This window comes from Arvicanthis niloticus, chromosome 16 (genome assembly GCF_011762505.2).
Source record: "Arvicanthis niloticus isolate mArvNil1 chromosome 16, mArvNil1.pat.X, whole genome shotgun sequence".
Lineage (NCBI taxonomy): Eukaryota > Metazoa > Chordata > Mammalia > Rodentia > Muridae > Arvicanthis > Arvicanthis niloticus.
In genome coordinates this window covers 68,765,664-68,791,707 of record NC_047673.1, presented here as the reverse complement: position 1 = coordinate 68,791,707, position 26,044 = coordinate 68,765,664, and the positions used below count along the sequence as shown (strand labels likewise).

Here is a 26,044-nt window from a genome sequence, read left to right as displayed (position 1 = left end):
AGTTGAAGCACATAAATCTGCATAAAGCTTGGCAGCCAGACACACAAAAGAACCCTATTGCTTTGGTAAATACCAAAATTTAATAAAGTGTACAAGTATGTTATAACTCTCCAGAGACAACTGTGATCTTGGGCTGTAGTCATAGAAATTTAGAATATAAAATAAGAAAGGAGGTGGCACAGGGCTGAAACTATGAAGAGTCTCATAGCCATTCAGTCTGGGCTATGACTTATTAGTCGGCCTGTAGAGAAATTAAATTTGTTATGAGGAAGAGGACAAAATTAAGGAGGAATTTGGAACTCCACCTGTCAGCATGATGGAAGGTACCAGAAAACAGTGGCTCTGGGTTGACACTCACAGACTCGGAGCTGCTGAGCTGCCATGGAGTCTTGTTCTCTGTGTTCCTACTCAGAGAAGGCAAGCCATGGAGGCCCCTGGAGCCTTTTCAGTCTCACCTGGAAGAGACTTACATAGAAACTGATTCTGCCAGGAGTTTGGGTAGTCCTCATCCACCTTGTGATAGAGGCAGAAATTACAAGACACAACTCCCACACAGTGGGATGGCAATTATGCAAATCACTAGGTGCTGTGGTTCAGATGAGTAGTTCTCAAAGGTCCATGTGTCAAAATCTCAGTGTGCCTCCAGTGAGGAGTATGGCTGACACCTAAGAGTTGAGGCCTACTGTTGCCTCCAGTGAGGAGTATGGCTGACACCTAAGAGGTGAGGCCTACTGTTGCCTCCAGTGAGGAGTATGGCTGACACTTAAGAGGTGAGGCCTACTGTTGCCTCCAGTGAGGAGTATGGCTGACACTTAAGAGGTAAGGCCTACTGTTGCCTCCAGTGAGGAGTATGGCTGACACTTAAGAGGTGAGGCCTACTGTTGCTGTGGGTGGTTATCACTCAGTGGCAGCGTATTTCTTGCTACCTGCCCCAATGTCCTGGATTCCCAAATGAAAGATGTACTGCAGATTTCTATTTTAATGTGCACTAAGCAGCTCAATGGCTGGGTCACTCCCAGACCTCCATGCGGCTAGCACACTTTCTCCTCCAATATTCCTGAATTATTACTTAGTAAAATCTATATTCCATCTTTGCTGCCCTAGACCCAATTGGAGGGAGGGGTGCAGTGCTGGGGCCATTCTTCCCAGGCTTTTACATGATTGGTATGCCTCTCTTCTGCAGCTCTCAAGCCTAGCCTTATTCTCTTCCCAGCATGGCCATTCCAAATCCTTCTTTGTGAGGCTGTAGCTCACACATGGGCATGGGTCCTGGTGGGTTGAGTTGTGGATCCCGCATGTCTGCTGCCCCAGGTGACTGGAACCGCGGCTCCGGAGCAGAGACTCGGAAATTTGACTGAGTTCACTCCAAGTGGTGCTGGGCAGATGCTGGTCTGTGAGAAGCTGTGGGGCCCCACCTGGGCATGGAGAGGTCTCAGCCTGAAGTCCCATGGGGGCAGGCTCCTAGGTTGGGGGTCTCTGGGCCGAAGCAGCTGACTGGGAGACCAGTGGTCTCTCTCCTTGGGCTTCCAGATGCCGTTGGGAGCCATGGAAGAACTGAGACACAGGGGCATAGGGGCTGGACCAGCCCTCACCCAAGAGGGGAGAGGGAGAGAAGCTCCGGCAGCGCCCTGCAGGGTAGAGACTCTTGATCACTGCGACTCACTTGGCTGGGTCATGGCTGGCTCAGCTAGCTTGCTTGAGTTGGCAGGACCCCGTGGCTGGAACATAGAGAAGTCCTCCAGGCAGGAGATTAGATAGCTGCAGCTTGGGAAGGCCCCCTCCACGGTTCTCCAGAGGGGTGTGGGCAATGACTTGAGGAAGTCCATGGTTTGGGAAGGAATGCTTAATTGGTTATGGCCTCTGGCCTTTAGGTACCTCATTAATATGGAGATCTGTTGCGGTAAATCTTTTGCCCATAGGGAGTCCATAGAATAAAGACACAAGTCAATAAATATCAAATGAATGCTGCATGCCTAGATTGGGCAGATTTACCATTAAACTACACTATTTCCCCGGCTATGAGAGCTCTTAACAACTTGCGGTTTCCTAGGTCAAGGCCTTCTTCGTCTTCTCTCCCTCTACCAACTGCCCTCTGCTTCGACCAACTGCCAACTCCGCCGCTTCTCCCTCCTCTCCGCATCTTCTCCCTTTTCCTGCCTCTGGCTCCTCCCACTCCTCTTCTACTGCCCAATCACTGGCTGTAGCCTTTATTTAACAAATTTGATCTGACAGAAGGTTTACAAGATTCACTCCTCCTTCGCAGCCCCTCCCAGGAGTGGAGTTACCATGACAACAAGAGGCTAGGGCTATCCACCACAGAGATCTCTACCTGTGGAGGGGCTGGTAGGGGTGTTGCCCTACACGACTGAAAGGCGCAGATCAATGGAGGTCTTCTGCTCCTGTCAGAAGCCTGGAGTCTGGGAGTGTGGCAAAATGTATGCTGTCCCTTGCAGGGATACCTGTTGGGTCTCTGGCCATCTCTAGCCAGTGCTCCACCAGAAACCATGCTATCCTTTCATGGTCCCACACTCCTCTGTCCCCTTGCCCATGAATACCAAAGTCCTGCCTCTATCTCCCTGCCCAGCTATTGGCTTCTGGCAACTTTATTTACCAATTAGAACCAACTGGGGGCAGGAACCCTCAGCACGGGTGGAATTTTTGTGCAATTTTGGAAACCCAATACAAGCTTTAACCTAAATCCACAACAACCTACTAGGAAGTCATTGGGAGGATGCCTTTATGGGGACCATAAAGTCCTGTCATCTCTGCTTCCAGGCTTGAAATATGAATGCTTATTCTGACACTCACTCCCACCATGGCCATCCAGTCTCCTCACCAGAGGCCAAATCAATGGAGCCCTTTAAACTTGGACTTGAACCTCCATACTCACAAGCCTATCTTTGGTTCATATGTTATTTTTTGCATCGGATAGTTCATTATAATCATGCAAAGCAGAATAATGCAATACATATTTCAGTGAACATACATATACATACATACAGAGAGAAGGGGAGGGAGGGAGAGAGGAGAGAGACAGAGACAAGGATTAAGGCTTTTTAAAGGAGGTGATGACTGTACTGTATCTGGGGAGATGAGTTGGACTTCAGGCCAGCCATGAAGGAGAGCACCTCAGTGGATACACAGAAGGTGACAGATGTGCCGTTGGTGCTGGCCAGCATGCCACCCATGAGGAAAGAAGCTACCAGGAGTGGGCACAGAGTGTTTATGCAGAGCGGCCCAGAATGATGCTAGGCTGAGATTAGCATCACTAGCTCCGTACAGACCTTGCTCTGGAACCCTGTCTTAAGAACTGAACTGATTCCCAAGAGATTTCATTCCCATGTCTGTCTGTCTGTCTCTCTGTCTCCACTCTGCTATAGTCACTTAGAGCATTTGAAAGAAAGCTCCCATCCTGCACAGAGCTCAGCACTTCACTGGAAGAGCTAGTAGACGCCACAGGTGGCAAGGCTAAATCCAAGCATTAACTTAGGAAGAGACTTGTAGTTAACATTGTTCCTCCCGCTGGACTCCCTGGAGCAGTTTACATAAAAAGCCTTACCTTGTTTGCCAGGAGACGGTTGCCAATATTTGGAGGGAGGTTGGTATGAAGTCCTTTGCTGCTTAGTGTGGGGGGTGTAGATGTGTTCCTAGGAGTGATTACAGAATATCACACCTGGTTTCCACTTGCAAGACATCCACCTCAGCCTCTTGATGAGGCAGAGCACATTATAGAAGTGAATAGGCAAGCAACAATGGGAATCTGGCAAGCCATGTTACAGCAAGGCTCAAACCTTGCCACAGAAATGTCTGGCATTGTGTAAGAGACAGCCATTCCTCCTGACAGTTTGTCAAACATCTAATCCTGGAATGAAAAGCCACAGAGGTTAGCACGGCAATCTGTTTCAAAATCAGCGAATTGCCTAAGAAACCGCTTTTCTCCAACCTCTGGGGGATTCGTTCAGCAAACTTGAAACATCCATGTCATACAAATACAAAGGAAAAATCACCAACTGTCAATAATTTCAAATCACTGTCCTCAGTATACGAACCCCTTCTGGGATCAGAGCCAGGACTCACCCTAAGAGGTGACATAAAGGGCCCTCAGCTCTCCAAGGAAATGGCGCTCTGTAGTAAGGTGGTGTGCCTCAGCTGGGAGGAAACATCTTTCCTGGGAGCTGCGTAGGTTCCCAGTTCCCAGGTGTGGCTTGGTTGCTAGAAGGACCCACTGATGGTGTTTTGGGAGCAGGGCTCTGCATGCAACAGCAGTAGAGAGGTAGAGTTTGCTGGGGAGAAGAGTGGAGGAGCTTTGCACACATGGGCCTGAGGGCTTGCTGTGTTAGGACACTGATGAAGAACACCTAAGTCAAAGTTTAGGGAAGTGCATGGAACGTGGGGTTGTGAAGAAACAGGAACAGAGGAGAAATGGCTCCGTCTTCCTCCTCTCCTCAGCTTGTCAGCCTCAGGGGTTGTGACTGGAAGGAAAAAGAAAGGTAGTCACATCTCTGCCTTATCCTCTGCGTACCCCAGTAAACTCTCCAGCCATATTTATGACACCCAGAGAACACCACCTAGCTCACGAGAGGACACGGAAAGATTTCTCTCCATTTTTAGACATTGTCTTATTTGATTTTTACTGAAATGGGTGTTTTAGTTTCAGCCTACCTGGAAGCATTTGACTCTCTCAAAGCTCCAACTCTGACAGAGGATAGAATTAGCTCCGGTTTGAACCAGGCTTTGTTGATGATGAAGATGCATACCATTTCTTCTGGAGTTTGAATCTTCCCAAGTGGATTTCTAACATCAAAGCAGAATAGTACAGAGCTACGATGGCGGGCAGGGAGATGCCCAGGCTCAGACAACAGGGTGGCAGAATGTGATGACCCCCAGCTGAGTCCTTCACATGCACACGTACCTTTAGCAGTACACCGGAGGAAGCCCCATGGCTCCAGTACTCCAGCTGCCTCTCTAAGAGGATGGAGTTTCAGTCTGCAAAGGTGAGGACAGAGGCTGGACCAGATACCACACACCTGTAGGCCCAACTACTCGGGAGACTGAGGCAGATGAGTTTAGTGGAGCCAGTGGCCTGAGGCCATCCTGAACATGGTGCAACTCATGGGAAGTGAAATATCACACCTAGGCTCCATGAAGTTAATTACTGCCTTAATTGGCAGAAGGTTAATCAGAAAGTTGTAGCTATGAGCAATGGGTCTCCCTGCTCTTAAGACAGCATTTTCTTTTGTTCAAGATGCACTTATATAAACTATTCTTAATATTTTTCCTCTTTCTTTTCTCTCTCTCTTTCTTTCTTTTTTTCTTTTTTTCTTTCTTTCTTTCTTTCTTTCTTTCTTTCTTTCTTTCTTTCTTTCTTTCTTTTTTTCTGTCTGTCTGTCTGTCTGTCTCTCTAGTCCTGGCTGTCCAGGAACTCACTCTGTAGACCACACTGGCTTGGAACTACCAACTGCCCCTGCCTACCAAGTGCTGGGATTGAAGGTGTGCACCATCACACCCAGACTTTAATATTTTCTTTCAGTGTTTGGGTTTCAAGTAAGAATATATGTATTCAGTTAAGTATAGGTTTGGATCGCCTTGTTTTATAATAAACAAATGCATTTCTTCAGACGGCAGCAGCCGCAGGCCTATCCACTGGTGTGGGTTGAGCTCCAGGCACGCTCTGGACTCAGATGAATCAGAAGCAAACATATGCTTCTCCTTTCTCTGAAGGAATTCTTTTAAACAGAAATAATTCCACAGTAAATAATTGGAAGCTGAACTAAAACTTTAGTCCAGTTTAATAAACACATTCACTCATTCCTCAAGTAAGTTGAAAGGAAAGATGTACAAGTGTGAAGAAGAACTGTTTCTTTGGGAATTTTAATTCTCCTGAAGTACGGGCTGGGTTAGAGAGTGACTTGTTGGTGTAAACAGAATTTATTTTTCTAAGATGCCACTTGAATGTGTTTTTGTCTCTCAAGTACGTTTCCAGGCTGCTCCTCTGTGCAAAATAATGGGCGTCCTCCCACCCCCGCCCCCCATGCCTGGAAGCTCGTCAACTTCTTAGCTGGCTCCCTTTACCTCTGTGTTTTCTTGATGGAGACAATGAGTCCTTAACTAAGTTAATAACAGAGTGGGAGCAGGTTCTGGCGCTGTGCCAGGCGATTATAACCAGCAACTCCAACCGGCTTCCTGACATCAACATCTACCAGCTGAAGGTGCTAGACTGTGCCATGGATGCCTGCATCAACCTGGGGATGCTGGAGGAGGCGCTGTTCTATGCCATGCGCACCATGGAGCCGTACCGGTGAGTGCAAGGCAGGGCTGGGACCCAGCTGTCTTCACAGTGGGATGTCACGGGATGGGATGACCACTGTTAAGGTATTCTGACTGATTTAAGACTGCAGTCTTATCAAGCATTCCCAACGTTTTGTGTATGAAACCAAACCTTGTCTTGTTCATTCCTCTGTTTCTTCACACATCCATCAATCACTGGCAAAGCTGTTTATGGGATCCTGAAGCTGTTCTTGCTCAGAAGTGAGTTAAATACTGTTGCTATGTGGAATGGGTGATTATAAGACAGTGTGAGGCTTGCAGTGTAAGGACAAGCAGGGAGGGGCCGAAGAGGAGCACGTGACTCAGTCTTCTCTTTGGATCGTCGGTGCAGGTGAGGGAGGTGGATGGACATGACACTCTTAGGTTGACAGTGACGGTGGGTCTCCTCTGTCAGAACTGATGTTTGTCAGAGTGCTTGTGTGCACAGTTGGTCCTTTTAGCCATCTTGTGATCAGGTAAGAGAATGGGAGACTACCCTTTTCTAGTGAGTCATTGGATTGAGAAGAAACTATTGGTGAACTATGGGCAATTCATTACACTGTGTGTTGTGCGTGCACGCAAGTGTGTTTGTGCTTATGAACGTGGCATAGTGCATGTGTGCATGCGTGCATGTGTGTGTTTAAAGGCAGGACCTAGCTCTGTGGCCCAGGCTAGCCTCCAACTTGTGATTCTCCTGCCTCAGCCCTCTTTCCAGTCCTGGGCTATAAGAATATGCCACCATACCCGATGGAAATTTACGTTTTCTTGCCTATGCTCAGTTCCTCCAGGTGTGTATGTGTTTGCACCTAGGTGGTCTTGGAGTGTGGAAGCGCTGTGAGGGGAAAGGGAGGCTGAAGTCAAGTGCTAAAGGTTTGGGCAGTGCAGTGACAGTTCTCCCTGAGTGAAGAAGAGAAATTGAGGCTGAGAGCCAGCCGGCGGGGAGAATCCAGGGCAGATGAATAATCTGAGATCAGAGTTACCCAGTACCCACCACAGACTGGTCACCACAACGAAGACAGTGGATACATGGAATATAAAGGGGACAGTGTCTGCAGAGCAGAACATCTTTCCTGGAAGATGTAAACTTCCTCATTCTACAGATGATGCATACACGGCCTAGCCAAAGAGGGTGAGGCACTGGGAGAATCCAGGTCTAGACCTATGGGACATGGGACAACAGGTACAGGGAGTGGTTATGCGAAGCAGGTGGGGCACTGCTTGTCACTGGAGGGGAGCCTTAAGTGACAGACAGCAGGGAGGGGAAATTACCTTGATCTGCATGTCAAGAACAGCAGCAGGTTTAGGATCTAATCCCGGGTGACCCTAGGTCAGCAGTCAGATCTGGGTCAAAACTAGTAGTGGGCTGAGAAGAACCTGAAGATAGCCAAGGCCCCTGTAAACGTAGGTGTCAGAGACCCACAAGCCAGCCAGTGGCTCGAGACCCAAGGGTGTTTCCAGACTTTGCCAGGTGGCTGCTTTTGTTCCCTTGTGGTGAAGAGCTTTGGAGCTGTCAGTGAGTCAGTTCTAATCTAACATGTATGATGCTGCCTGGAGGCTGAGACCAGACACTTTCCCATGAGCAGTGGAATGTGTTCAGGGGGGGAGGAATCTTGTGGGTTTTCTGAAAGAATGAGTCGAATACAGAGAGATAGGGCTGCTTCCTCAGAGCCATACTGAGTGTTGACGTGGCAGGCAGTCTGTGATGGTTGGCGCAGTCTCTGAAGGCTGGGGCCTGGCCTCAGGAACCCAGAACATAGGCAGAACAGTGAATGGCTGGACCCAGGCCAGGAGCTGCAGACTGAGAAATTCTGCCTCTCTCCAAGGCTGTGGCAGCACCAGTTCCCCTATCCTTGGCTGGCTGGCCTTTGAAGCAGGTTCTTACCCCATCGTTCCCTTCTCTTTGACATCCAGGCTATACCCTGCCAAGGCCAACTTGAAAAGCTATTAAAATCGCCCCACCAGTAAGCTCTAGCCATCCTGACTGCATTTTGAATCCTCTTTTGTATGTGTGCACAGAGACTTCTGCACAGCACTGACTCAGCCCCACTCAGCTGTCATTTTGACCAACTAGTACTCAAGTCAAACAGAAACTTTCTGCATAGGTGAGGCCAGGTCCTCCACAGCATACTGGCATACTCCCTAGTGTGTGCGAAACTTTCAGTCACATTTTCGTGGCATTGGCCAGTCCCGTTTCCCCTGTAAATGTGTGTTTTGTCCTGTGCACAGACACAGGTTTGCAAGCTTGCTTCAGTCTCTTTCTTGTCCCTGGGGCTCTGAGGGATTGCTCCACAGGCCCACTTCCAGTGAGTAGGGCCTGAGCCATTTGCCACCAGAGGGACTGTTGAGCCAACGCAATGAGCAGTCTAGAACCGACACAGTCAAGAGGCCCAAGGAACACACTTTGTCCCTTTTGGCTCAGGACAAGTGAAATTGCGAGTACAGACCAATGGGTGAGATGCCCCACAAGCTCCTGACAACCTCGGAACAGGAAGGGTGTGGGAAGTGGCGATGGCTTTCATATGCTATCAGTCATCTACACAGTGGCCTGTGGCTGCTCTAGGCCAGCCTTCGCCTCCGTTTAGCCAAGGTCATGGACAGTTAGTGAGGCCCGGGCTACTGAGCTGTGACTGGATTGCCATCTGCAGGAATAATTTGACAATGTCAATGTGCTGTTTGCTGTGCTCAGATTGAGGTCAAGTCTCCACTGAGCACTTTGCCCGTCGTGACCTTGGGTAAGCTTGAACTGCTGACCTTGGAGGACAGTGTGTCCAGATGCCATCTTTATCCTGACCACTGCTTTCAACCCCCTGCTTTGCCACTCACTTATTTTTACCCAATAGATCTTGTTTAACTTTATGGGGCAATTTCCTACTAACACCCCCCCCCCCCGCCTTTTATTAAGTCTTCCACAGGCAAAATGTCTGTAGACATACCTCATTCTCTTAACAGATGCACATTGTGTCATCTCAGAATTGGGCCATAATTTTATCTCCAGTCTGTTCACTGTGTCAAGCCATGCTACGATTCAGATCAAACCATTTGATTCCTCTTTGTGCACTGATGTGGTCAGATCCGCATGGCATATTGTACAAATTCGTAACTGCTGCCTATTTAAAGTCATGCTCATTTTAAATTTGGGTAGCTGTCATCCCCAAATTGTACCCAACCCACCACAAGGTCACTTTGTCCTCAAGGGAATATGAAAAAGATGAATCTGTTCATGTGCCGCCATCATCATCACTATCACCATCTCATCACCACCACTACCATCATCATCACCATCACCATCACCATCACCATCATCATCACCACCACTACCATCATCATCACCATCACCATCATCATCATCATCATCATTATTTAGTAGTAGTAATAGTAGTTGTCCTGAGCTAAATTTATTTCAAAATATATCAGGGCTTCTCCATTCCCTTAATCAAAGCCTAGGGTGAGATTTGTTGATATTCATTCTGGTCATAAATATTACTTTTGTGCCCCTGGAAATGATACAGTGTGAGTCACCTGGGAGCAATGCAGAGAAGAAGCAATGGAAAGAACACTGGAGGTCTGGTGCAGATGTCCATGGTCCTGTGCCGTAGAGAGCTGAGAGAAAGGAGGTGTGCTGGGGAGAGAAAGCCCAAGGAGCAGGATTCCAGCTCAGACAGGTGTCTGTCCTTTCTTGTCAGTGAGAGTGGCGTTAGCAGGAGAAGGGAAGTAGAGCTAGGGCCTGGCGGCCATGACATGTTTACAATTCAGGAGTTATCTGTAATCCAGAGAGCACCAACATTACGTCGCTGTGGCACCACCTGCCATTTTGCTAGTCCTTTTGTGACTAGCCCAGCACTTCAGGGTTTTCTCAAGACTACAGTTAACTGAGAGCTGGGGGAGATGGCTGGACCAGTGATGAGTACGAGTGCTTTTGTTTCCTGTGATTCACTGACTGAGTGATCTTAACATTTCGTTCACTGTTCTGTCTCCTTAAAGCCTGACATAGACAGGACTGTCTACAGCTAAGGCCTTCCCTGTAGCACTACTGGCCCTGAATACCAGTATGGCATCAGTGTGCTATACTCTGATATATCCTAGTAAGTTATTTCTCTCAGGATGCCTTAACAACATGTTCTCATCATGTCTCCCTATAGCACCCCTCTGTACAGGGGTGCCCCAGAGGTTTTTCTATCTGTCTCAATCTATTTTTATAAAGCTGCAGATTGGATTAGGGCCCACCACAAAGGCTTCATTTTAACCCAATTACCTCTTTAAAAATCCTACCCCCAAACGCTGTCTCATTTTGAGGCCTGCAAATAAAGAATTATAGAAGGATTAGAGGCTGGCCCATAGTCTTGGCAGTCTATATGCAGCTTAAACACTGGCTCCTCCCTATTTGTAAAAATTACTCGTCCCAAGGATTGTTCCCTCTGCATATTTTTTTTCTTTCTTATGAGTGTGGGCCTAGTAGAAGTCCCCAGTCATTCTTGGGGAAAAAATAGCCTTCTAGCTTATAGGGCTTCTATTTGAGTTCAGGAGCTCCAAGGGTATGCAGCCCTTGCATGTGTAGGAGCAACTGGGTTCCTCCTGGAGACTCCCTTCCTAACAAACCATGGAGACACTAGCAGGCCAAGGAGAGAAGCCAGCACCTTCACTCCCTGGCCCAGCTCAGGTTACTCATGCTCCAGGACCGTGGCTTACTGCTGAGTTCCTCCATGTCCTGTGCCAGCTCATGGGGCAGACTACAGAACCCTGTTGTTTGCCTGTCTGTCTTGTCTTGGTGGGCAATCTTTCTTTCTGGCATTCTATTCTCTATGCTGGGTCAAAGATCCTAATGCCCCTTTCCTTCAAATTCTACCACAGTGGACAAATGCCCAAAAAGAAAGCCATTCTCCACCCCTGGGGCCAGACCACTGGAAACTTGTACTGTTTTGTGTTCAGCCGTGTCTATGAGCAGTGCGTGTGCTCTGAGAAATTATCTCTGGGCTTCCTACTCATGAAAGCATTCCCAGAATAAACACACTTTCCATCTCCATTCACTTTTTCTCTTACACTTCCCCCAAGGTACTACAGAAGCTGTTTGGCTCTCCTGACAGAAAAATCTTCCCTTTCTTATTACGACAAATTGTAGCGTAAGCAGGGGGAGAGTGGATCTGAGGGAATCTTTGGGGATGCGTTGTCTTCCTCCCATTGAATCAATCTTGTGGTTGGCTTCCCTAACAGCTAGCTACAAAGCTGCCATTTCTCTTCCTTTTCTTACCTCTTGGAAGAGAAAGTAGGCTGTGTGTGTGTGTGTGAAAATTTTATATATATATATATATATATATATATATATATATATAGTGTTGAAAGGCTTAAAAATGTTTAAAACTAACTTGAATTACATATAAAGCATATGCTTTATGATTATAAACCTTTGGTCAATATATATATATATATATATATATATATATATATATATATATATATATATAAAAATAATTCCATGGCATTTGTTTGTATATTCTGAATATAATTCATATTGAGTTTTTTTTTAGAAATTCCCCAAGGATGGGTGAATGGACTGTCAACTAAATTGCACAAAGAAAACTGATTTCTCAAGCTTCATAAATGTGATGAGTTATAGAGAATGGTGATAACATTTGTAAAGAGCAGTAAGAGGTCCTTGAGAAAAATGAGAAGATGGGGAGCACATATCCTTCAGAATCCTAGTTGTAGCTTTTGAGATAGCCAAGTTATTCTGAGCAAGAAAAACACCCTCTGAACTAGTTAATAAAAAGCCCTTGAGCTTGTTAAAGCAGACTGCCGTGAAAAATGGTTAATATTCTCATTGTTCAAGGGGAGAGGCACAGCCAGCTGCTAAGATAGACAATGGGCAACCAGAACCCCAGAACAAGGGAGGCCCCAGCTCTGGTAGTGGTGGGGGCGTGGGGCCAGCACCCTGCTCTGCAGAAAGTGAAATGGATGATAGAAATTGCTCTGTCTACACAAAGGACACCAATCATACTAACACTGCCCTTCAGAATTAAAGAGGAAACAATCTGCTCTCACTTGTAATGGGAAGTACCGCTGTAATGTTCTCCCGAAGTGAGACAAATCGAGTTCACCAACTATAAAAGCATCTTCAGCTATTTGTTAGCCTCGGCTTTCTAGACAAGTAGGTAAAAGGGCCTGAAGAGCCCTCCTTCACCTTTCAGCGTTCTTAAACCCAAGGCTGACTGCTGTGATTCATTAAGAGCCTGCTGTGGTCCAAGCGACTTGCCCATCCTTGTAACCCTCACAGCCCCACGGAGGAAGAGCCGAGCCTGTCCTGCCTTCCAGAGGAAGAAGCTGATATCCTCATGACTTGCTCTTCAATGGTAGAGCCATGGCCTCAAGCTCAATGCTCAGGCACATTTGTTTTACTTCTTTTAGAAAAGCCTTTGAGTCAGAGGGAATTCAAGTTCTGGTCTGGATATCAGATGTCCCCAAAGGCTTACGTGTTGAAGATTTGGTCCCACAGTAGTCAAAGTTGATTGGATAGTGGTGACTCTTTCTACATCAAGGGATTGATTGATCTGTTAATGATTTCATAGCTGAGCGACTATTAGAAGGTGGGACTTAATTGGAAGAATGTGCCTTTGAAGGGTGTGTCTTGACTGTCTCTAGCCTCCTGTCTTCTTTTTACCCTCCCTCCCTCCCTTCCTCCCTTGCTGTCCTCACTACTGTGAGGTAAGAGAAGCTTTGCTTTATCTCATATTATTGCCTTGATGTCCTGCCTCATCTTGGGCCCCCAAAACAACCAGAACAAGGCACCCGTGGACCGAGATCTCTGAAACCACAACCCTAAACAAGCCCTTCTTGTCACACTTGATTGGAGGTGGGGCTAGTGTTTTGTCACAGAGAGGGGAAAGCTGTCTGATACACAAGATTTGCTTGATTGTAAAGCTGGGTCACCACACTCACACTGCTGAGAGCTGTATTTAACAGTGTGCATTTTAGAGAGGTCACTTCCAGTCTCTCTCTGTATCGTTATAAGAGAGACAGGCGCTGGCAGCTCCATCAGGACTGCAGGTTTGATATGGGACATTCATCCTCCAGGAGCTTGGAGGGTAACTGGAAGAATGGTGTCTACAATGTTCTTCCACTCAGAAACATCCTGGTGAAGTGTCATGTAGAAAATAATTCAAAGGGAGGAAAGACCCAAAGGCCGATAAACCAGACTGACAGAGAAAGCAGCATCGGAATTCTGCAAGAGCCAATGCCTAGAATCTCAGAGGCAGCTGCAAAGCGTGCCTGGACCAAGCTGGCTGCTTCAAAGGAAGACTGAATTATAAGAGGAAAAGGTGGATCTGGGAGGAAGGCAAGGTCACATCTGTGGGACACAAGCCACAGAGCTAGTGTGCCTGCTCAGTGTGTGAAGGTTCTGTGAAGGTTCTTGGCCCCTGGTGTGCATCATCTATTTCTGCCAGTAAACAACTCTGTTCATGTCGGAGACGCCACCAGGAGAGTACACCTGGATTTCAGCAAGAAGTCTGAAAGAGTCTCTGGTACATTTTCTATAGATAGAAAAATACGGACTGGTGAGATTTGGTTACACCTTTGAAGCAGCCGTTTCTGCATCCTAGTTATTAGCCGATTGATGGACCCTTTGGGGGAAGTGAGTAGGGATATGTCTCTAAGTAGCCTTTAAAAAATGGTCCTAAGTCAGCATTTTTATCTAAGCAAATAAGATTAATAAATAGAACTTATGTAATCATATTTTTCAAAGCTGGGAAGAATAAATAATACTTCAGGAGACTAATCCAAACCCAAAACCATCATATTAATCAGAAACATTTGTTTGGTATCAAAAAGGAGCAGGGGTATAGCAAAAGTTACATTAGATACTGCTATCTAAAAAGCTTAGATAGCAGTAAGTTAATTCATATGACATCTATTTCTATACAGGTACATGGGGGGCATCTGTGTATATACTAATATATACAGAGCATTCTGATTAGCTGTATGGCATATATTTTTTAAAGTAAAATAGTTTCTAACTATAAGAAGTTTGACTTTAGGTCCTGAAAACATCCAGACCTCTAAGGCTGTGAAAGGTCCAGGGAGGTCCACTAGAGTCACAGGATAGCACGCACCCAAAGGACACATGAGAGACTGTCTTGCTGTAAAGCACATGAGGTGGTTTATTAAATCAGAGCTCTGGGCCAGCCCATATCCCCATATCTCACATAGGGGATAGAGGGACTGACCCCGTGGCTCAGGGGTCTAGCGCTTATATATGGGCGGGGTGGGGAAAAAGCGAACTTTCGCGCCGGCACACAAGATTGGTTGTTTTACTTTTTTGAACACTAGCAGGCCGTACCATGGGGGCAGGGTGTAGTTCCTCCCTTGGCCAGTCAGTTTCTGGGATGTTCTTAACAGGCCTTTGTCTTGTAACTCCACCTCCTCTGTAACTAATTAAATGGGCCCAAACCTGCTGGCAGGCACTTTTAACTATTTAGGTTAGGGAAAGGGCCCTGTTATTATTATTAGTTTTGGCCTATTTCAAAAATTCTCTTTTAGCTGGAGAACTGGGAGATCTGTTTGGTGACTGCACTTTCTTAGATCAGAGGCCATTCTGGGCAGGGGCTGCCTTTTAAAGCTGGCATTTATTAATCAGTTTGCAAAGCACTGCTCCTCCACAATCTCCTGCCCCCCCCCCAACCCCCCCAAACACACACACTGGCTCTCTTCATCTTGGTTCATTGACCATTATGGGTTTGTAAGCTCAGGGTTGCCTGCCAGCCCTGTGTGGCCCTTTTCACTTGACCAGGGAGTGGGAAAGGGAAAACCAGGAGGCTCCTGCCCAGGCCCTCAGAGACTCAGAGAACAGAAAGAAAGCAAGTACCTCACTCACACTCATGAGTTTTCAATGAGAAGACAGCTTTTAATGTAAAATTAACTAATAAGAACATTGTGATGGCCGAATACAATGTATTCTATCTGGGTTTATAGAAACACAACATCTCTGTCAAGGCATCTTATTTAGTCCCTGTGACCTGCTTCTTGATCATCCATGAGCCCTCTGTCCCCAGGACCCCAAGTACAGGCACATGTCTTTGTTCTTTAAATAGTGTTTTCCAAAGTAAGTTTCATGGAGATAAAGTTCCCCTGAGCTTGTGAATAGTGGTTTCAGGTCACTTTGCCGTTACCAAGGCCCCATCCAAAGCCAGGTAATAATACATTATTTCTGGATATGTAAGTTTGCCATCAGTTGCTTGTCAGTGTCATCGGAACTGTTCGATCTGGATGACTGACCATGAGGGATGCTTCTCTGACTACTAGCCCACCTACCCAGCTGCATCTGCTGCTGGTCTCCTCCCTTACTGCTTCTTTTGAATTCTTCTTGACATCATTCCTATTTGTTTTGAGCCCCTAAGTAACATTTTCAAACTTTCATCTACTAATGAAATTATTTTCACACACACACACACACACACACACACACACACGCACGCACGCACGCACGCACACGCTTGTGCGCACGCACAGGACTAACTAAGCCAGGGGTAGTGGTACATGCTTGTTGTAATCACAACATTGGGAAGATGGAGTTGTCAGGTATGAAGGTCAGTTGTGACTGTATCATAAGTTCAAAGCCAGTCTTTGCTCTGTAGGAACCTAGCAAACAAACAAACAATAAATAAACAAACAAACAGCATATAAGCCTAAGAAACTAAATATATTATTTTTTTCCAACTCTCATCACACTTTACAATAAAAAACCACATTCTTCTTTTATTGGCTTTCTTGAAACATCAAACAGCACATTGCAGATTTTCTCATTCTCTGGACTTGTTTCTGGCTGGAGAAGATGGCGGCTTGTCTCACTCACCACAGAGGACTTGAATATAAAATTCTCAATTCAAAGTCATTTTCAATGAGAGGCACAAAGACCTGTTGCCAGGCTCCTGTGAGCATTGTCTCGGGAGCCTGTTGGACTGACTTCGTTTGATCTGCCCACTTAGTCCTTCCTCGAGCTGTCAGGAATGGCCCTTTGATGTGTTTAGGCCTAAGCATTCTTTTCTTTCATTCATGCAAGGCCATTTTGTTTTAAAGACTCTTGTCTTGATATTATCTCTGTTGAAATTAGTCTATTTTTCTTTTCTAATTTAGCCTTCTCTGTTTTTCTGAAGATGCACTGGTCACATGTTAAGCTATGTTTCTATGTTTTACATCTCTTGCTTTGTGGTCTAGAGGCTATCTAGGATTTTATCTTCCAGGTCATTAATTGGATTTTGTATTTCATCAAATTTATTTTTTAATTTTCAAGAATACAATCTTGATCTTTGGTATATAGCTCCCCCCTCCTTGTTTTTTACTTTAAATTTTATAGATTCTGTATCTTAGAAACCTAAGTATTTTTTTAAATTCTCTTTCATTTGCTAGATGATCTTAATTTTCTGCAAGTTCAGTGTTTGCTGTATTTGCTCTGTTTTTCTTTTCTTTTTTTCTTTTTTTTTTTTTTTTTTTTAGTTTGGGGTATTTCTTGGTTGCTTATATTTTAAAAAACTTTATTGATATAAATCACATATACATAATCCCTCCAAGTAAGAAACAGTCCAGTGGCTTTGATGTTCCCCCAGGAGTACATGCCCATACTCTCTAATCCTTTCAAACAACACCTGCTCCCACCCCTACCCTAGGCAATGACTGTACCTTCATATTTGAAATAAAGGCTTATGCCTCTGGGCTCTCAGAATGGGAGACAGTAAGAAGCCAGTGGTAGGGAAGGAAGGAAAATCAGAGGTGGGATCAGGACCCCAGAGAGGCCAGAGAGGAACTGGGGCAGACGGGCTGTCCTGTCGCTTTGTGCTGTGCGGGTTCACTTTGGCCAAGGTTAGAGAACATTCTGTTGTAGATGATGATGTGGTAGAATAGAGTTTGTTCTGTTTACAGTTGTCTCCTGCATGAGTGACCCAGTACACAGTAGGTACTTTGCATTGGTAGATTCAGTGCACACAGTAGGTATGCTTTGGTAGATCCAATGCACATAGTGAGGTATACATTGAGCTGGCCCTGGTGTTGCTGTAGGTGGGAGGGATGGTTCCTGTATTAGGGTTTTCTAGAATCTAGAGTTCAGAGGGACAGAACTGATACTGTGGATTTATTAGAGTGGCGAATAGGCTGTGGTCCAGCTAGTCCAATTCTATGAACAGAAAGTCCAAGAATCTGGTAGTTGTTCAGTTCACAAGGCTGGATGTCTTAGATGCTCTACAGCATATGCAGGAATCCTAGAAAAGTAGACTCCAATGCCAGTGAAGGAATAGACTTGCCAGAAAGAGCAAGCAGACAAAGAAAGCTTCCTTCTTCCATGTCCTTTATATAGGCTGTCAGCAGGAGGTGTGGCCAAGATTAAATGTGGATCTTCTCATCTAAAAAAATCTGAATTAAAGGTATATCTTCCTACCTCAAAAGACCCATATTAAAAGTGAGTCTTCCAAGTTCAAATGATTTAATTGAGAAAAAAATCCCTCACAGGTGAACCCAGCCACTTGAGTTTTAGTTAATTCCAGATGTAGTTAAGTTGACAACCAAGAATAGCCATCACAACCACCGCCTATTAACTTGACACACAATAATATCGCCTTATAAAATGAAAACAGTAACCTGGTCATATTTATGCTTAACATGATGTAAGTATCCAACATACAATCACAAACATGTTATACATTCAACAAGGTTGTAATTCTACCTAAAATGATATAACTATCTCTCATATAACCATAAACACATTACAAATTTTATAATAGGTGGCAATGTTTCTTGAGGGACATTCTTTTGATTATCTCCAAATTTAAGTATAACAACTAAAATTTTCTTAATTGATGCTGCATTTCATAATAAGGAAATTGAAGAAAGAAAATACAAATTTTCATGCAAACTACATTCTTAACAAAATATGATAGAAACACTCACGTTGGTCATAATCCTTGTTTCTGTAAGTGGTCCCATGGCTTTAGCTGGTATTTATAGCTACGTTCCTCTACTAAGTATTCTGTATTTCCTCCACTCTCAGCAAGCAACTCAGCAGGTTTTGACTCTTTTCCTGGAGGAGTGACCCATACCTTCATTCCTGAAGAATCTGTACCCTTTCTTATCCTGTCTGCATTAGGCTATTATAGTTTCCTATTGATCTTAATCACTGGACATGGTAGTACAAGAGACACCCTAAAGTGTCTCCAGTACTCCAGATATAATCTTTCTCACCTCCATTGTGGAGAAGCAGTCCAATTTTTCCTTGGTAATCTGAATCAATCATTCCTCTAAACACGGTTATTCCTTTCATAGCTTGTTGGCTTGAGGCCATTAGAAGCCCAATGTGGCCAGGGTGCCATCTGTGTCCAGTCCAATGGAATGTTTGTTGTGGCTCCTGGTAGGAGCACTTCTCACTCTTAGACCAAAAGAGTCTAAGGCCAGTAGAATTTTGGGTCAAGGGAACAGGAAGCAAAAATTTTCCAAGTGGGTCGCTAGGGATGATCATGAATGGAACTATTCCTATTTTCAACCCTTGATTCCGGGACCCATGGATCCTGGCTATGGAAGAGGCGGTACCATATTATTGGACACTGATTTCAATCATACAGCACCTTCTGGAAAATCCTGTCCCTTCCGTCCAGGCTGCTGTCACCTAATTGGCACTGTAACTGTGTCTTCAAAAGGCCATTCCATCTTTCTATCAGGCTAGCTGCTATAGGATGGTGGAGAGTATAGTGAGACCAGAGGATTCCATGATCATGGATGGGCCCACTGTCACATGGATTCCATTACTGTGGGACCACATTTCTCTGGCTGTGAAGTGAGTTCTTTCATCAGAAATAATACTGTGCAGAATACAATGGCAGTGAATTAGGCATTCTGTAAGTCTACCCATGGCAGTTTTGCCAGAAGCATTACATGAAAGAAAGTAAATCTATAACCAAAATAAGTATCTGATCCAGTAAAGACAGACCATTATCCTTCCGACAGAGAAAGTAGTCCAGTGTCGTTAACCTGCCACCAGGTCAGTGGCTAGTCACCTTGGGGAACAGTGCCATACCTGGGGCTCAGTGTTGGTCTCTGCTGTTGGCAGATCTGGCACTCAGCAGCAGCTATAGCCAGGTCAGCCTCAGTAAGTGGAAATCCATGTTGTTGAGTCCATACATAACCCCCATCTCTGCCACCATGGTCACTTTCTTCATGGCCCATATTGGGCAGTGTCAGGGATGGCTGGGTAAAGAGGCTGATGGTTCACAGACTGGGTCATCCTATCTACTTGACAGTTGAACACCCCCTCTACTGAAGTTATTGTTTGATAAACATTTACTTGAGACAAGTTATTTCACATTCTTTAGGCATTTTGAAGAGATCTATCCACATGCTTTTTCCCTGATGTCTTTCTCACCTATTTCCCAGTCATCCTCTTCTAGGTCTCTGACCATCCAACCAACCCTTGGCTACAGCCCATGAACCAGTGAACAGTTGTACATCTGGGTACTTCTCCTTCCAAACAAAGGCTATGATCACATGTCCTGCCTAAAGTTCTGGCCACTGTTAAGATTTCCCTTCACTGGGAAATTTTTTTGAGTGTTGTCCCAGAAAGGGGCTGTAATGCTGCAGCTGCCAATTTCTGGGTGATGCCTGCATAATATGGCAGGGACATCAGTATAACAGACCCTAGTCTTCTCTTCATCAGTCAAGACATCATAAGCAACACCCTGTGAGGCTACAGAAACATGTATGGCAGCAGACATCATCGTAATGGGAGTAAAAACCATGAGCATTCGGGCAACTTCTTCATGTAACCTGCTTTTGCTTTCAGGTCCTGCTCAGGTCTGATCATGTATATACTACTGTCTTTTGAAAATGGATTGCTGCTGTGTACATACTCAGATAATGTTCATGTCATATGGTTATTTAGTAGCCCATTTCAAAACATTCAGTCTCCACTAAGGCCCAATAGCAAGGCAAGAGCTGTCTCTTTAAAGGAACATAGTTGTCTTTAAATGGTGGTAGAGCCTTGCTGTAAAATCCCAAAGGTGTCTTCTGTGATTCTCCTGTAGTGGCCTGCCAAATGCTACAAACAGCATCCTTATCTGCCACTGACACCTCAAGTACCATCAGGCCTGCTGGTCCAAGTGCTAGAGCAAACTGCACAGCAGCCTGGACCTGTTGAAGAGCCCTCTCCTATTTTAGCTCACCCCCCCTCCCCCAAAGCTAGCAGCTTTCTGAATCACTTGGTATGTAGGCTGAGTAACACACCCAAGTGAGGAATGTGCTGCCTCCACGATCCAAGTAGGCCCGGTAAACACTGTGCTTTCTCAGTGGTAGAAGTGACCAAATGCAATAACTTACCTTTCATCTTGGAATATCTCTGAATGTCCAAAACACTGGGCCCTTCTCCTAAGAAGAATTTTACTTATCTAGAAGGCCCTTGCATTTTGGTTTGACATATGGATTACCAACAAGTCTAAACTGATTGCTACCTCCTGCACACTTGGTCTAATCAGCACAGTGTCATCAATTTAGTGAACCAATGTGATATTTTGTGGAAGAGACAAATGATCATAATCCCAATGTATGACACAGGGCTAGAGAGCACACCTTGAGGTAAAATGTACATGTATACTGTTGGCCTTGCCAATTGAAAGCAGATTGCTTCTGATGGTCCTTATGGACAGGTACCAAATAAAAGGTGATCATTAGACCAATAACTGTATATTATATACCAGGAGATGTGTTAATCTATATACCATATCTGGTACAGCAGCTGTAATCACAGTCACGACTTGATTAAGTTTTCAATAGTCAACTATCATTCTCTATGATCGATCCATCTGTCTTCTCACTGGCCAGATAGGAGAGTTAAACAGAGATGTGGTGGAAACCACCACCCCTGCATCTTTCAAGTCCTTGATGATGGTACTAACTTCTGAAGTTCCTCCTGGGATGTGATATTGCCTTTGATTCACCATTATCTTGGTAAAAGCAACTTTAATGGCTCCCGTTTGCCTTTCTAACCATAATAGCCCTCACTCCATAGGTCAGGGAACCACTGCGGGAATTCTGCCAACTTGGGAATATGTCTGTCCCAGTCATACACACTGGAACTGGGGAAATCACTCCAGGATAAGTTTAGGGACCTACTGGACCTACTGCAAGTAAGACTTCAGCCAAAACTCCATTAATCAACCAACCTCCACAAGCCCCTACTTTAACTCACTGGCCCCAATGTTTCTTGGTGTCTCCTAGAATCAGCATCAATTCAGATCTAGTATCCAAAAGATCCCAGAAAGTCTGAGTGCTTTCTTTCTCCCAGTGTACAGTTACCCTTGTAAACGGCTCTAGGTCTGCCAAGGGAAGGACTGGAGAATAGCTAACAGCAGAACGTATAGGCATTTTATCAAGATCTTTCCTCAGGGGAACCTGAGCACCCCTTCATAGAAGATATTCCGGGTCTGCAAACTAGCTCAAGTCTAGAAATTGGCTCACAGGCAGAGATTTCCATTTGCCACAATCCAATGTAGCCTTTCTTTCATATGTTTGAGAATTTCTCTGCTTATATAGATCAAACAGAATGCAGCAGTTTGTTTGTTTGTTGAATCTGTTTCATGCCTGCAAACATCATGATTGAGTAGCCAGTATCAAAGGTCCGCTCAGGTCACACCATTGTAAAAACTCCTTTGCCAGTGCTATCCATTTATGGGTCAGCTCATTATTGTAATTGGGTTGTCTATGCTGCCATTACAATAACTAGGATTGCTTTGTTTTTGGCAATTTAGTGCTGTCAACTGGCCCCTGCTACTTTGGGACCCAATTGAACCCACTGCATTTAATTTATCTGACTGAGCAGCAGCCTCTCCAACCCTCAGGTCTGCCACAAAAAAACCCAACAACCATAAAGCTCTTCTACTCTGCTGGTGCCCCTCTCACTATCTTGTGTCTTGTACAATTAGTGAAGGACATGTCTTCTGGGCCTTCCCATTGTGGAGGATTAGGTTTTACACAGAGTACCCACTACTCTAACATTGCAATTTTCCCGAGCCTTAAAAATCTCCTAATCAACTCTTAAGTCAAGGGATACCAGGCATCTCCAACTCCTTTTCAGAAGACTGTCTTTGGCAAATGCTTCAGCCAGCTATTCAAAGTTTGACACCTTTTTTTTTTTTTTTTTTTTTTTTTTTTTTAACTGAGTGACCTTCCTTATTAAACCTAAATCTGTCTTTCTGCACACAACAGATGTGATTTGTCTCCATTTAGAGTTGAAAGCTGGGGATGGGAGAGCTGAGTGCCTTACCCAAGGCCACACACCCAGTAAGGGGTGAAATATTTCACATTTGAAACATTTTTCCCACTCCTTGTCTTTCAAGATGATGGGCAGCTTCAGAGTGAAACCTGTGTCCATGATCCTAGGACAAGCAACAGGGCCTTCCTTGAGGTGGCCCTGTCGTTGCTGTGGGTGGAGGGAGACTGCCCTTTGGCCCAGGAGGAACTGAGCCAGGAAATCTGCATGCCCTCACATACCTGTTTCAGTTATGAAATACCTTTTAAATTACTTTCTCTGAGCAACAGAAATGCTGACTTCTCCTCTCCATTTCAGTTTCTCAGTGAGACTTTTCATCTCGTGTTGGTTCATAGACTTTAAATAAAATGTAAGTTCCATGGGGACTGAAAGGGCTTGGAGATCATGGAGATTGGATTTCCAGCCGCTGGCTAATTCAGTGCAGTTCCCAGGTGGGAAAATCAATGTCTGCCCTGCAGAGGTGAATCGTGCGTGCCATTGTGTCAAGCTGCAGACTCTTCTCAGAGAATTAACTGACCCTCCTTGCTTTTCAACTTCCCAATGCAGTGTATTTCATGCTTGCCTTTCTTCAGACACACTCTATGTGTTTTGAGTAGAAATCTGAGCCGGTGATGCCTGGAGGAGATGGTTTCTGTCTGTTAGAAGTTTGGGCTCAATTATCCAGAGCTAACAGAAGCCTCCAGGCAGCTCCAGGCCGAGGTACCCCTCACACTGATGGGGAAATGGGCTTGAGGGAGTTTCACACTCGCCAAGCCCCTTACTCTGCTGTTGTCACTCCAGGCTGGCAGTGGTGACTGATTCAGAGGTCAGTCTGGTGTGATACCACACATGTGGAGACCCAGCACTCGGGATGGAAGGTGGACTCAGGTCAACTCCAGGTCAGCTTGTGCTATATAAACAAGTTCCTGTGGAGAGAGAACAGAATTTAAAAGCAATTTAATACAGAGGTTGCTGAAGCTACTTTTTCATCCCTTCTCCCCCCTGCATATCCTTGTGTCTACCCTTCCCAGGACCAAGATTCACCAGAAGTTCTGGTAAGAACCACAGCTCACTACAGCGTTCTTTGCTTCTCACTTGGTGAATAGCCATTGGCCCCAGCCTCATGCACTGCCACGTAGGACTTTCCCATAATCTTAGGACCAAGTCGTGCAGTCTCCTTGCACTAGAGGGGACTTCATGTCCATTGCTGTTCTGATTGATGATGGTATTTTAATACTCTGCTGGATAAGTCTTCCCATGTGCGCATATGTGTATGCATACGCATGCGCTGGGCTGGGAACAGAACCCAGGACCTCACATATGCCCTGAATCACCAAGCCACACCTTCACCTTCTAGGACATATTCAATATATACTTATTAGAATATTAATTAAATCTTATGTCATTTGAAAAATCACTTCCCATTCCTGACAAACTCTGACTGCTTGGGCCCAATGGGATGGCAGTGGGCTTCATCCTGGTAACCTGGTTTCTTGGCAAATCAAAAGCAAAGGCTATTGAGTTTCTCTGCTTGGTTGAGGGTTTTCAACACTGGTGATAGCAGAAGACTCACAATAAGGGGCTGGAGTCATCTGAAATCCACATTAAGACATCATGGTGATGATGATGCCTAGCCAGAAGTGAGAGAGGGCTAAGTTTCTCTTCCTCATTGTGTGAGACTTAGGGGTGTACACCCACACACAGCAGCAACCATCTGTCAGCCGCTAACATAAACAGCTCCCTGTGAAGTGTCCAGCAGCAGATGGAACCTAAGACCGTGACTACACATGTGTGCCTTAGGTGCCCGTTAGCCTGAATCAACCTTCCTGAACACACTCCTCTCTCAGGACAATGCCATTTGGGAAGAATGACCTAACTAGCAGCCCCAGGCCCTGTAGTGTGAGCAGAGCTTTTACGTGAGCACAGAGGAGATGGAAAGAACTGTGGGTAGGGTGTATCAGGATCTCAGAGATGAGCTTTATTTCAAGTCAGTGTCCCGCAGCCTTTTCAGTCAGGCTGTCTTGGACTGAATTGGAGCTCACCTTATTCTCTCCCACCCTCTTTAGTCTAACCCTGCCTCTGTCTCTAGTCCAAACAGGATCACCCTCCTGTGCTGGCCACAGAAGTATATATAACTAGCCAAGAGGTGTAGACCTGTTTCTAACAATAAAATCAGTGGTTTGGAAGAGTCCCGGGAGGTGACACCCGGCAGAATGGCTAATGTTCGGTTGGAGCTAGGACCCTTGTATCTGGGAGGAAACAGACTGACCCCCAGAGTCGCCTTCCAAAAGCTACACAGAGAATCAAGCCATTGGAAATGGCTTTCCTGGGCCACCCTGAACGCACCTGTGGCTCTGGGTAGTCAACAAGGCAGACAGAGTAACATGGAGTGTGGATCTGTCACTGTCCCCAAGGTTAGCTGGTGACCTGAGTTCATTGGTGCTGGTGATAGGAAGTCTGGAATGAAGTTGCTTAGAGACACCTCCACCTTCCTTTTCTGTCTGTCCTGTTTGTGCTGCTTCCCTCCCATGTCACTGTTCCTCTGGATGCTGCCTAAATAAGCCTTGAGTTTTTCTCCCTGTGGATTTTTTTTTTTTTTTTTTTTGAGACAGAGTTTCTTTGTGTGGCTGTAGCTGTCCTGGAGCTCGTTCTGTAGACCAGGCTGGCCTCAAACTCACAAAGATCCACCTGCCTCTTCCTATGCCTCTGCTGGGATTAAAGGTGTGCGACACCACCACCCTGCCCTACCGGTCTTTCTAAAGCACACTCTCAGGTCCACCTATTCCACTGGGTCTTCTGACTGACCCTTCTTCAGCCTGCCTTTTAGAAGGCACTGTAAGAGTCAGTGACGCTTGAGGCCAAAGTGTGGAAGCTCTGACTATCAAAGTCTGTTTGCCAACCACTAGCAACTCAGAAATCTGCTGGTGCCCAGAAGATAAGACTTCAGTGGCCATCCACCTGCTCGGGCTCGAACTCACCTGTGTTCTGCTTCTCCTTCTGGTCCTTGCATAGATTAACAATGGAGGCTTGGCTCCTCCCACCCCCATTCTGTCTATTTGGACTCTATCTATTTAAGTTTTAGTCTCCTAAGTCCTGTTGTCATGGTTTCTTTGGTTTCTCTACCATGCAGGGCTGGGTCTGGAGCTCAGTGGTAAAGCTCAGCCCTTGCCTGGCATGCAGGAAGTCCTGGGATTTTCCATTCCCAGCAATGCGGGGAAAATCCCACACCAGTCTTCATTTGGTAAAAGACAACAGATGAATAGTTATCTTCATTTATCTCTGCTCACCTTATCTTATAATTTAAAAGACCCAAATTTTTATAATGGGGAGTTTCCCCCAGAGACTCCCTGTGTGAGTTGTTTATTTGATGGATGGCACTGTAGACCTGTGTGTACACACCACATGCCTAATGTCATTTATGAGGAAAAACACAATCCCATGTCCTCAAAGACCTTGTCAGCAGCTGAGGCA

At 45.5% G+C, this 26,044-nt stretch overlaps 1 protein-coding gene across 3 annotated transcripts in view; it reads left to right on the top strand.

Annotated features, from left to right (window-relative positions):
* The window catches only part of Smyd3 (SET and MYND domain containing 3), a 533,841-nt gene that overhangs the window by 451,592 nt on the left and 56,205 nt on the right, over window positions 1-26,044 (top strand). For all 3 annotated transcript variants that reach the window (XM_034520300.2, XM_076914589.1, XM_076914590.1), the window contains one exon: window positions 6,124-6,298. In XM_034520300.2, coding sequence (XP_034376191.1) covers window positions 6,124-6,298 — 175 coding nt within the window. The remainder of the gene's footprint in view (window positions 1-6,123; window positions 6,299-26,044) is intronic.